The sequence below is a fragment of the Accipiter gentilis genome, chromosome 26 (assembly GCF_929443795.1).
Source record: "Accipiter gentilis chromosome 26, bAccGen1.1, whole genome shotgun sequence".
In the NCBI taxonomy this organism is placed as follows: domain Eukaryota; kingdom Metazoa; phylum Chordata; class Aves; order Accipitriformes; family Accipitridae; genus Astur; species Astur gentilis.
The window spans coordinates 13,235,646-13,247,823 of NC_064905.1; the positions used below are offsets into that span (position 1 = coordinate 13,235,646).

The 12,178-nt window shown below is 50.4% G+C and overlaps 1 protein-coding gene across 1 annotated transcript; it reads right to left on the bottom strand.

Moving 5' to 3' along the window:
* Window positions 1-1,692: 1,692 nt before the first annotated feature.
* Window positions 1,693-6,737, bottom strand: SPINK1 (serine peptidase inhibitor Kazal type 1). The gene is made up of 4 exons (XM_049829598.1): window positions 6,683-6,737; window positions 5,155-5,195; window positions 4,424-4,536; window positions 1,693-1,774 (listed from the first exon to the last, which is right to left on the bottom strand). Exons 1-4 carry the CDS (start codon window positions 6,735-6,737, stop codon window positions 1,693-1,695), a joined length of 291 nt encoding a protein of 96 aa, XP_049685555.1.
* Window positions 6,738-12,178: the final 5,441 nt, after the last annotated feature.

Consider the following 12,178-nt stretch of genomic DNA (forward strand, 5'->3'; position numbering starts at 1 on the left):
AGTCCAAGAGCAGTGAGCAAACAGTGTGAAGAGGCTCAGCCTCCCCTCCTGCCAGCCCCGCTTGCAGAGACCTCCCCAGGTAAAAGCTATGCTCCATTTCTCGTGATGCAGAAGAATCAGAAATATCCCAGCTGTGGGAGGCACGCTTCCAGGATCCCCTTTGTGCAAAGATGTCAAGGCAATTTACAGTCCCAAGCCTATTTGGGGCTACCACCTTTAGTGCATTAATTTTACATACAGGCAAAGCAAGTCGTTTCTCATCTCTCCCTCGACCACAGACAGACTTGTTGGCAGATCTGCGAAGAGGAGCGTGTGCTGCCCCCCCTCCAGCTGCATCTGGCTGCATTTGAAATTTCAAGTGAGAGCTAGAGCTTTCCCTCAGCTTGATCATGCATTTTTTTGTGTGTGTTTCAGCCCCTTCTTCAAGGCAAATGAAGAGAACTCAAACACATCTTTCTAACCAAAGTGAAGTTCAGGATATGCTAAGAACAAGCCATTGGGTTTGCCCAAAATACAAACAGCCGTTTACTCAAGGGCTACAATTCCTGGGGAACCCCAAGAGGGTTCACCCCCCAGCCCCGGCCGCTCCGTCCCGGGCTGTTTTGGGTTGACTCGTTGCAGTCCTTCGGCACAAGCAGCGGAGCGCCCAGCTCTCCGGGGAACAGCGGGCAGGGCTGGGCCGGTGCCAGGCGGACGCATCCCTCCGGCCAAACCTGGCAGGGACGTGGCGAGGCTGAAGGCCTCGGCTACCTCACCTCAGCCTCTTTCGGCCTCATCGCAGGGCTGGGAAGAGGCAGCACCGACATCTCGCTGCACGCCCGCCGCTCCCCCGCCTGCCCCGGCCCAGCCTCCCCGCCGCCAGCTGCGGGCTCCAGCTGCGGGCTCGGCTCCGGCAGCGGCACCGGCACCGGCTCCGGCTCCGGCTCCGGCGGAGCAACAGCGGCCTCCAGTGCCGAAACCTTCTCCCTTTCTCCATCCAGGGACCCGCACCCTGCGTCCCGCTGCACCGGGCGCCGCATCTCCCCTCCCGCCAGCGCGCAGCCCTGGGGCTCGGGCATGGGTGCCAGCAGCAAAGCTCGCCAAGGCCACTAAGAAGGGGGAAAAAAAAAAAAAAAAAAAAGATTTTTGCCTGGAAAAAAATGGAGCCTTTTGGGTTTTCCGAGGCCGTGGGTAGCTGTGACCTGTGGGATGAATCTGAGGCTGGTGGCTCTGGGTGCACAGGGACCGTGTGATGGGGCACTGGCATATGGTCAGCATGGAGATGACTTGTTGGACTCTTCCTCCTGGCAAAGGCCCAGGAGTAAAGGGCTTTAATGCCCTGTATTTAACAAATGTAATTGCAAGTCATGAGAATGCTAAAACCTCTTATTGCTTGGATGCTGGAAGTTTAGGACAGGAAAACAAAGTTCATGATGCAAAAAAGAGCCTCCTTGTTATGCCAGAGCCTGGCTCTCTCTTTGGACATGTCCTAGCCTTGTCCCTGGGGCCCCATCAGTAATTTGCTCACAGCTTTTTATCGACATTACCAAAAACCCCCATATTTTTCAGGAAGGTATTTTAAAGGTCAGGGAAAGGGGTCCGCTGTGTGAGTAAGAAATCCCAGTGCAAGACATGGCAATGCTTCTATTTTATTAGGAGTTTGTATAGGTGAGGGGCAGCTTTGTGCCGTCTTCTCCAGAACAGTTGCGCCTTTCAGTTTTGAGCGGAGTCAGAGCGTGGAGAGGGGTTTTGGCACATTCCCCTGTTCTTTATGCGCACATTAGTTTTTCTTTGCCTGGAAGAGACGTTAAAAATGCTAGAGGATGCCTTCAGGTCCCTGATACACAGAAGACCCTGACTCAGAGGACAAAGAAAGGCAGAAAGGAAAATACTGCTTAAATCATCATTTAAGTGTTATTCACAGTAAGTAAGGGCACATATTCTTGACAGGGAGTTCAGGGTTACCATGGACATGTGTTAATTAATTCCAATAAGCTCAAGAGCTGGCGCTTCCTGACACCTCCTGGCAGAATAATTCACCTCTGTGCTGTAGGACAGCACTAAGACACCTCTAATGCCTGTCTGGCTGCAGATGATAAAGGTTATTACTTTGTTTTGTAGGTTTTTACAGACAAATGACTGCCATTGTGTCTTGCTTGGGCTTGGGCCTGCTCCCAGTCTCCCCTCCTGACTGCTTCTGCAGCAAAAGTGACAAAAATATTAAAAAGGTACCTGCAAAAAATTATTATTTTTTGCCCAATAGTGGACTTGATTACTCTGAATTGTTCCATTTTCATGTGGAATCATGACGTTCTCCTCTTTGGAAAGACAAACCCATTTCTCAGGTGCATAGAGAAATGCTGGTAAAATGCTTTTCAAGCTGTTTTGCACATTGCAAAAAGCATTTTGCACGCTGGTCACAGTGAAGTGACCAATGGTGACAAGTGAGACATCGCTGCCGCAGGGACCCACCAGATGCTCTTGCAGTAGTTATTCCCAGACTCCTTGCAGGCCTCCAGCTCTTGTCAGACCAGTTGCACACACAAAACTGCAAATGACATTTCATCTTGCCTCTCGGCTACCTGACTTTTCCCCAGGGACTGAAGCTTTATAGATGAGAACATCCCGTTTATCTCTCTCCTGAGACATTTGGCACCAGGCAGTTTCAAAGTCCAGCTGCCTGGCTCAGATTGTCCTGGCCAGGAGACCAAGTGGCTGTTGCTCCTAACCCCAAAACTTCTTCGCTTGGGAACGTTATAGGGGAGCTGCAAGGCTCAGGGCTTTGATCCACAGGAGCAGCACATTTCCAGTTGCAGCTGCCGGGAGCTTGCACAAACAGGAGCTTGAAGAAGTCCAGCGATGCAGTGCCTGTCAACGCGATGCGGGTGCCAGCACCAGCTTCTTGTCCACCCCTTCTCTCCCCTGATTCCTGGCTGGCTCTGGATGCATCACCGGCTCAGTCTTTTTCATTTTTGTACCCCAAACTTTCCTTCTTGTGACGACTGAGGTCTCCCATACCCTCCGAAGCCATGCTCCGCACCGGGAGGACGTAGCATCCTCGAGGCCACTTTGCTCCCTGCGTAGCTGGCTTTGAAGCCGTCCTCGCTCTCTTTACCCTGCTCTTGGTTCATGGCCAAAGCCCTAATGATGTTGTGTCTGACGAACCTCCCACCCCCATCTGTTGTACAATACAGCCGACAGCTGGTGCTGGGCTGCTGGCTTCCAGCATGGTCATTACCACCCTGCCATGCCGTGCCGGGTCATTAACCGTGGTGCCTTCATTCAGGAGATCCCACTCAGCATGTCTCTGCCTGACTGCATCGTCTTCAGCCTTAAAATGTAAAACCAGCATCTGAGCAGGCCAGGAGCAGAATATGGGGCAGCAGCCTGGGTTAATGAAGGAAAGAGGGGACAACCAGACCAACAATTCTTATCCAGGCTCTTTTTCCTGGCAATCTGGCCTCTGTTACTTGTTGGGAGGCAATGCTCCTAAAAGCAGAATTTGTCTCCATAAGCCCATTCGTCCAGGGATAGAAAAAAAATGGAATTTGAGCTTCTGTTAGAGATTTCTCTGCTGGTGACAGATGGGCGTATGAGCCTGATCACCAAAAATCCCTGCCTCCACCAGGTAGAGTCAAGGATGAATCTCCCTTAGCTCCACAGACCGGGGCATCTGGCTACAGCTAAGACTCAATCTTCCTAACAGAGATTTTCGAACCACCTAATAGCATTGAATTGGAAGTAATTCCTTCACTTGTCTGACAGAGTGCTTCCAATGTATAAATATACTCAAAATTACCTAGGGCCCAAGCCAGATGAAATGAATCGAATCTTGCCAGAGACGTCGCTAGCATTTGGACCTGGCCTTCTGCTAAGACAGTGCAATCTGGCACCAGCACCAATTAAATACAAGGCTCATTCTTAAAAATACCCAGAGCAAATTGTATCTTTTCATATGCAGAGAAGACAGAAAGCAGACCTCAGCTATAAATTGCTGGGGTGAAAAACTATAGTTTTTCCTCAGCCACCACATATCTGAGGTCACCTGGAAAAATATTTTTCTGCCTGCATGCTAGATCTGGGCAGGCTTTGAGGACTTTGCCATTTATCTGAGTTCCTGGACACCCGCCAGCACAGTCCGAGCAGTCGCTGCAGCTTGGCAGTTGCAGGTGTGGGGAGGTTTTGGCCGTGCGGTCCCTGCTTGTGGGCAGCTTGTGTGCTGTGAGCCGCACACGACAGACCTATTTCGCAGACGGAGTCCACATGCTCAGAGCAGCGGGTGCAGCGTCTGTGCGGGAGGCCAGATTCGTGCCAGATGTGCTGGGCTCACTGCCCACGCTCCACCCAGCTGCATGCAAACGAGTTGCTTTCTAGGAAATCCCAGACATATGTAGTAGCCCTTGTCTGCGTGATGTTTAGACTTGCAGGAGGTCCATATACTCACAAGTTCTGAAAGCACAACAGGCACTCGTTGCCATATAGGACGTTGTCCGTGCCACAGACGGGGTCAAAGATCTTTGTACAACCTTTTCTTATGTCATAATTGCCACAAGCTGCCTGGAGACACAAAAGGGTAATGCTGAAAAATATTAAGCATGCTTTCAGTTTACCAAAGGAGCTTTGCGTTCACAGGGAGGTGCATATTTCATATATCTTGATGACCCATCCCAGCTCTCTCAGAGCTCTGCTGTGAACTCAGAAACACTGGGACCGCCTGTCACCATGCAGTCCCTTAGCCAGCTGAACTCCACCTGCCACTGCTGCACACCCTTAGGAGTAACAATATTGAGTAAGTAATGCTCCCTGCGCAGTGCCCGATCGTGTTCTTCCCCACTTTTATTTTTGTGCCACAACAATACCTGCCCTCGCACTTGCAAGCCAGTGAGTAAGGGGAGCTCTGATCTTGGCAGGTAACAGCAATATTCAGCTCTTTATTAACAGTTTTCCTCCACCGAGTATGGGGAAAGGCAGTCAGAAACCAGTACCGTCACGGGGCTTTTGCTGTGGCACAGCTGGTGGAAGGAGGTTCCCAGGCACTGGCATCTTTGGGCTGCCAACCCGGCAGCTCACTATACTTCACTGTATTTAGCAGCTCTGGCTCCCCAGTGTAGGGGTTAGTGCTGTCTTACTAAAGCTGCGCATGCCCTTGTGCTACACAAAAATAGGAGCCTTCACCTCTGTTCCTTCGCCAGCAGCTCCATCCATCTCAGCATTTCCTAGAGAAAGAGTGGAGAGAGAGAGAAGACACCTTAGCACTCATCACTTGGGCTGGTTTCAAGGGGGACCTAGTAAAAGATGCTTTAGTCTGAGGACTGTACGTCTTCACTCAAACACCTTTGTCGCAGCAAAAAATTTCTTCCCCTGGATGTCTCCCATTTTGCAGCCAGGTCCCTCCCTGCTGCATCTGCCTCTTACCCCTGGCAGAAACACTGTGACGGTGCAAGGCCCTGTCAAGGCCAGATGCAATTCGAGTGACTTTCCCTGCCAGCTTCCAGGGAGCAAAGGTGGCTTGTTATCTTTTACCACGCATTCATGGGTAACTGAGAAACTGCTGCTGATGCTGGACTGGTGCTGGAGTAAATCCAGGGTGATTTTTTTGGTGTTAGTGGGTTTGTACCACAAGGATGCAGAGCAAAAGGAAAGTTGCTGAAGGTCTCTACTAGAAAGAGAAATGGTTGGACCCTGAGGTCTCACACCAAAGCTGGTGGGAGCAAGCCATGACTTTGGTGGGCTTCACCACGGAGAAGCTGGCCCTGAGCTGACAGCTGGAATCACGTGGGTGGAACATGCAGTGGGTGTATTTTGAAAAACAACCTGAATTTGTTTGGCAAAAGGCAGTACTGACAAGATGACCTTGGGTTGCTTATAGATCCAGAAGTCATCTACATGGAGGATTTAGACTGCGTCTATATTAACAACCAGTGTGGCCCAATAGCAGTGGGTCTGTAGAGTGAAACGGTTTGGTGCTGAGGACCTGAGAGCAACACTGTTTAATGTTTTAGGGACTTTATTTTGGAACAGCACTCGTCCAGACCCAGAAGCTGTAGCTCACTATATACTCAGTTCATCTGAAATGAGTCCAGATTTTGTGCTCAGACAGCTCTGCAATGGCAACCACCGCACAGTTAAATAGGATGACAGAGGGCTTGTTTCAGAAGCATGCTCCTGTTCCGAATGAACCCACTAAGGCAGAGATCCCTGGTGAGCAGGACCTGAAGAGCAGCAACAGCTCATGTTCTCATCCCTCTGCACCATATGGGATTTTGAAAACACAGTTGGCTTAAACATTGACTTTGGTAGCGAGAGCTGCATTTTCCCTTGCGTAGATGCATTTCCTGTCTTCTTGGGTTTGCTTTTTTAAAACCAGAATAGCACCTATTCACTCTAAAAGAATTGCACTGTCCTAGAAATCACCAGCTCCAGGCCGAATCCTAGCCCTGAGGGAAGAATGTCAGCCCAGCAGGCCTGCTCGGTTTTGGGAGCAGGTGCCAGGCACCCTTTTAAAGCCTTTGCTTTAGGCTTGCTCACAGATCACTGGTTTAATGCGCGTTGGCCATTGCAGCATTCTCCGGTGTTCCCTGCCCAGGGCCACAGCAAGGTCCCAGCACCAGCTGGCCTGTTCCCAGGCTCACCTTCCCATGCAACAGACCTGGGAGCTTTCGCAAGGCGAGGAAATAGCTCCTAAACAAAATGTTGCACTCACCTTGGTAGCAGCAAAGTGCCAGGGAGAGGAGCAGGAAAACACCAGTTGCCTTCATGGTCAAGGTGATGCTTTACTGGGACACTGCTTAGGCTTTCAGAGATCCTGCCTCCGGCAGCCTATGCTGGGACCTTATACCTTTCCCCATCTCTGGCACCACCCCGCATGGCCAGCTCCACCCCACAGTCCTGTGATGACAATATTCAAAGTACAGGGACAACACCAGGTGGCAAATAGCTCATTGGCGTGCGGGAGGATGAAAGCCTCTCCGAAGCCAATGGAGGTAACGATCCTTACCACTGGCAAGGACTGGAGCTGCACCTCGGGTGTGGGAGGCAGCCTTGGGTCTGCAGTGCAAGCCGGGAAAAAGCGGCTTTGTACAAGGAGCAGATTGGAGAAACGGGCAGGATGGCAAGGGAAATAGATGTGTTAGCACGAGTAGTGTGGCTTTGATTAATGACCCTGCCACTGCCACTTGCGGGGCTCTGGATGAACATGGCTTTGGTCCACACATGCCTTTCCTGGTGTGATCTGGGGTGTCGCAGGTCCCCATCCCTCCCCGGACAGATAGGGAGAGCAGCAAGAACTGCTGCTGGAGAGCAGACATGTGCCTTGGGCTCGCTTGTGGCTGCACATTCAGTGCTGTTATTTTGACTGCGCGTCTCTCTGATTGCAGGCAGGCAGCTGAAATGGGCTTGTCGGGTTGGATGCTGCTCTCTTCCCCTCTCCCTGCCTGCAAGTTTGGAGTAAACCCTGGGGATTTCCTACATTTACTCCACCAATGGTGCATTGCGGAGAGTGGATCAGTCCCTTGGGTATTAGCAGGATTAATTAATATTTCTAAAGCACTTTGATATCTCAGCCATAAATCACTGGAGAAGTGCAAAGCAAATTATTACTAATGGGGGCTTATGACTCAAAGACAGATTTTTAATTAGATGAACAGGAAAAAGTCAATGCCAAGAGCAATTCAAGGAGCTGTTTGTGAGACAGAAATCTCAGCTCAATTGGCAGCTGCTCCACTGTCCAAGGGAGACCCCAGTCTGAATGTGGCTCTGGAGGATGCTTTCCCCTGCCACAAACATCCCTTGTGAACTTGCTTCGGTGGTGATGGAGAGTTTCCCTGCTCTCGTCTGGGCTTCCCTCTGCTCTCCCTGGGGCAAGCAGCATGAGGCTGAAAGAACTGCTCTTAATGGCATCTGTTATTTTATTAACTCGGAGAGTAAAGCTGGCTTTGGTAATGACCAGGTCAGCAGCTGTGAATAGCTGGGCTGGGTGTTAGAGGACCTCTGTGAGCAAGCAACAGTCCTTTAGCGTGCCTGGGACAAAGATTCATGTGGTGTTATCACCCTCTGAGGAGCAAGGGAGGGAGGGATGATCATTTTTTATAGCTGAAAGAGGTTAATCTCCATCCAATACTGTCCCCTGTTACTCCTCTAACACACCTGCCACGTTCGCAGCGTGAGTAAAGCCAATAGGTGCCAATAGGTGCTTTGGTCTCACTACCCAAAGCTGGAAGGGGACTTAGCAAGGGCATTGATGGTTATACACCAGGGCAACTGGAGAGAAGATTTTCCTCTTCAATCTGTAAAACGTGTAAATAGAACAGTGCTGAAAAGAGTTTCTCTGATTACCCTTGTTCGGGATGTGCCCACTCCTCATAAACCACATTTGCACATTTTTCAGTGTAGAGATCCTGGCTGTAGCCAGGAAATGTGATCGTTTTGATTGTCCAGAAACAGAAACATCTTTCCTCAGATTCCTTGGAAACATCCAGGCACATTTCCAACCTTGAGTTTGATGGGTAAACCCTCAGTGTTTACGAGAGCTGCTGTGCAGATGGGAACTGTGTTGGCTCCTGAGACATTTCAAGTGTGTGTAACGCCACGGTTTTCTCCTTTCCTTCCTCCACAAGTCCAAGGCATCGAAGCAGAGACAGGCAGCTGACCTCCCCCTGCCTGCTGGACACTTCTGTCTTCATCCTTTTACTGCCTAGGCTCCTGATAGATTTGCGCTGATTTCATTTCATGTTCGTAACCCCTCCCAGAGCTGTATGGGATTAAGTACTTTACTACTGAAGCATGTTGAAGAAACTCCAGATTATGCAATACAATGGACTGAATTTAATTATTCCACAATGAATTGAGCCAAACCAACTGATTCAAGGGCAGTTGCCTCTGCCAAAAGAAGAATCCAACATAGGCTGCTAACGCTGCTGTAGCTGAACAGCAGTCACACTAGGTTTTTAATGCAGTTTCTCCGTTAGCATTTGCCCTTACTTTCTAAGCGCCTCTACTGACATCTGTGTGTTTATGAGATGCCTTCAAAGACGTGGGATTTCAGGGCTCCTCTCTCCTGATTGACATCTATTCTCTATCCTTCAGGAAAATCAAACAGAAATGCTTGAGGCTTATTTGACTGGGGAGGAATGAAAAAGAGCTGCGAACTGCTATTGCGCTGGGTGCTCCTGGTAGAAGGAGCAGGGAGATGTCTTCAGCAGTGTGGGCTTTCTCAGGATGTGTCACCTTGTCAGAGCAGTGTGTTCCTCCAAACACATCAGCTGGAGGAGTAGAGAAAAATGAGTCAGGCGGCTCTGCCAGCCGTGCTGTGTGACTTGCCGAGCACGGCTGTCTTTGTGGAGAAATGGAGAGGACAGGCAGGCCCCAAAGCAGGTGCTGGTGTGGGGTGGCCTCCCCTTGGTCGCCTTGTTGGGTGATGGCCACCACACACGATGTGGGACAGAAGACCTCTGCAATTGCTGATGGTGTCTTCTCCTGGCTTCTGGAAGGTACTCGGAGGGGAAATCGATGCCACGCAAGGAATGCGGGGAAGGGGCGGTGGGTAAGGAGGCAAGTTCAACCAGCAAGTCTGCCTTCGGGTGGATCAGCAGGAAGAGGTGATTCTCCTTCTGCAGGATGAGTGTCTGCATCGTCTTTTAGCCAAATCTGAGTGCTTTCAAGTTACCTTTTTTTTTTCAATAGTAAAGTTTTGCAAAGGAATAAAAAATGGCATTGCAGGGGAATGAAAAATTTGGGAACCTGCCTACTCCCCTGCGATGGCCCGTCCACGACAGGCTGGAGGAACACTTGTTATACCAGGGCTGGAATTTGCTTTTTGTGAAGACTTGATATACAGAGAAAAGCCACCAGTGCCCCAGGGAAATTGCAACAGAGTCACCAGCAAAAGCATTCAGAGATCACAAACCAGACCCAGATGATCATGAATCACAGCTTAGAAGCCACAAAGGGTTATTAAGCCTCTTCAAAATAATGGGCATTTACCAACAGGCTCATTTGGGGTGGTTCACATTTTCTAGCCTTCTTCTGAACCCGACAGAGAGAATGGGCTAAAGCAAAAGCAGAGCTCCTCTTGCAGTCCTGGCGCCTGGGAATTGGGTTGATAACAGGGAGACGTTGTGACGCTTGGCACAAGCTCATGCTTGCTGGTGGTGCTGGGGCTGTATGGGAGCTCCTCTTCTGGGCAGCACAGGTGAGAGGTGACCCCCTTGGCCCCATCCCAAGTGTCCCAATCCCTGCTGCCCTTAAGGAGTGGCTAAGACCCGCACCACGGTCCTGTGCTGGTGGCATCCCTGAGCCTCGGTCCCTTGGTGGAGGTTGTGAGGACCTTCCTTGGGATACACGAAGGGAAGGCACCTTTTGGGGACCTGCAGGAGATCCTCAGAGCTCAGAACGGCCAACAAAGCAGTTAGGGAGTTTGCTGCTGCCCTGCAATGGGTGGAATGAGTGAAGTTTGAAGAAAAGCTGGTGCAAATATGAAGCTCAGAGCTGTCACAAAGACAGTTCCCAAGATGCTCAAAGCTCTCTTGGGTCCAAAGAACCGCTTGTGTTGGATTTAAAGGCTAAAAATCCCTAAAGCTTTGTTACCTGCTGGGTTTGCCAGGCCTGGAGCTTGCAGGTATACCCAGGACCTTGCCTATGGTATCCAAGATGGTTTTAAAAGCAGTCAGTGCAGGAAGTGCAGAAGAGCAAGCCCCATGCAGCAGCGTGCCCATGGAGGGGAGGAGGTCTTCTGTGCATGCAGAAGCCCATGGGGAGATCTGCAAGTTGCCTGGAGGAAGGAGAATGGTGCAGCTGGATTCATTCAGGCATGGGAGACAGACCAAGCCATTTTCATCAGCAAGGTCAGAGCTAGCTGCTGTGCAGTGATCAGCTGCTCTTGTATCCAGGGGATACTGCTCAAACACTGATTTTTCCTGCAGAAAAAAATCCAGCCATAATTTGGTCCATAGTGATTTTTATCTTGAATTCTTTCCCATTAATGCTGAGAAAGCTATTTTGTTTCTCTGGGTGCATGGAAGATATTGAACACTCTGAAAGTTTAGGAGAAGGGATCCAGTGAGTAGTTGCTGTAAATACATCACTTATTTTCTCCAGCTGCAGGAGAGTCATTGGAGCCCAGGACAGTATATCAATTTGTTTTCTCTTCTGTCGTGGAAACATTGCCCCTGGGGCCTCTGGTTTCTGGGGAGGGGGCTGAACATAGCTACAGGGAAAATTAACAAATGACCGTTTCTACTTTTACTAAAGGTTCTGTTCGTTATCCTTTGGCAAGGGCAGTGTGTCCATGATAGCGAACTTTGGAAATCTGCAGGCATCGGCGGCTTTGCCCGAGAGTGGGTATTGTTGACAACAGTGTCTGAAGACAAAGGCGTCACATAAATCATAGCTTGTTGGGTTGTTCAGAAGAGGCCGTGCCTGAATGCCAATCAAATGCTTCCTGAGGAGGATGAACATGCTGGGGACAGGCGATGTGTTTGTAAGGATTACTGGCTGAAATTGGCTGGGGTGCAATTGCATAGCTCCCTGGTGTGGGGGTAAGTTCCCAGCCCAGCTCCTGGCCCGTTTGCCTGTGCTCTCCCACCACCGCAGTGACACCAAACCCCACAGACGCAGTCCATGGAAACCTTTCCCTCATCTGCTGTGGCTTTCTGGGCGATGGCACGTGGCTGGTGGGAATACCTCTGGGCTGCGGTCAACTCTGGTCACAGTGGTGGCCTCGGGGCTCTGTCCCTTGCAGATGGGACAGCTGCTGCCACCGTCCACCCAGGAGTGATCCCGGGTCAGGAACAGTGCAGGGGGTGCTGGGTCCTGGCAAGACTTTCTCCCCCGATCTCTTGTGGCCCTCTCCTCAGTTCCCATGCAGGATCTCCATGGGATGCGGAGGCAGTGGGAGCATGTGGGGTCAGTCGCACAGGACCTGAAACGTGGAGCTCTGCTCTTCTTGCTTTCTCTGGCATTATTGGAGAAAAAGCATTGTTTTTCCCACTCCTACAGAAAATGCCAAAAGCAAAGAATTCCTTCATAAAATTGTTTCTTTATTAAATCTAATCTGCCTCCCACCTCCACATCTAACTGCCCCTGCAGCTGCCAGAGAGATCCAGGGCAGAGTGATCAAGCACTGTGGCCGATAATTGGGCAAACATGGTTTTCAATCTCCTACAGCAAGGCACCCTCCCTTTCTCTACACTACAAGCAGCAG

What these genes read in the sequence shown, in the direction of transcription:
- SPINK1 (XM_049829598.1), bottom strand. Translation starts at nt 6,737, where the DNA reads ATGAAGGCAACTGGTGTTTTCCTGCTCCTCTCCCTGGCACTTTGCTGC. An exon ending in GGCACTTTGCTGCTACCAAG is followed by an intron (nt 5,196 to 6,682) that starts GTGAGTGCAACA and finishes CTCTTTCTCTAG; the next exon opens with GAAATGCTGAGATGGATGGA. An exon ending in CTGCTGGCGAAGGAACAGAG is followed by an intron (nt 4,537 to 5,154) that starts GTGAAGGCTCCT and finishes TTGTGTCTCCAG; the next exon opens with GCAGCTTGTGGCAATTATGA.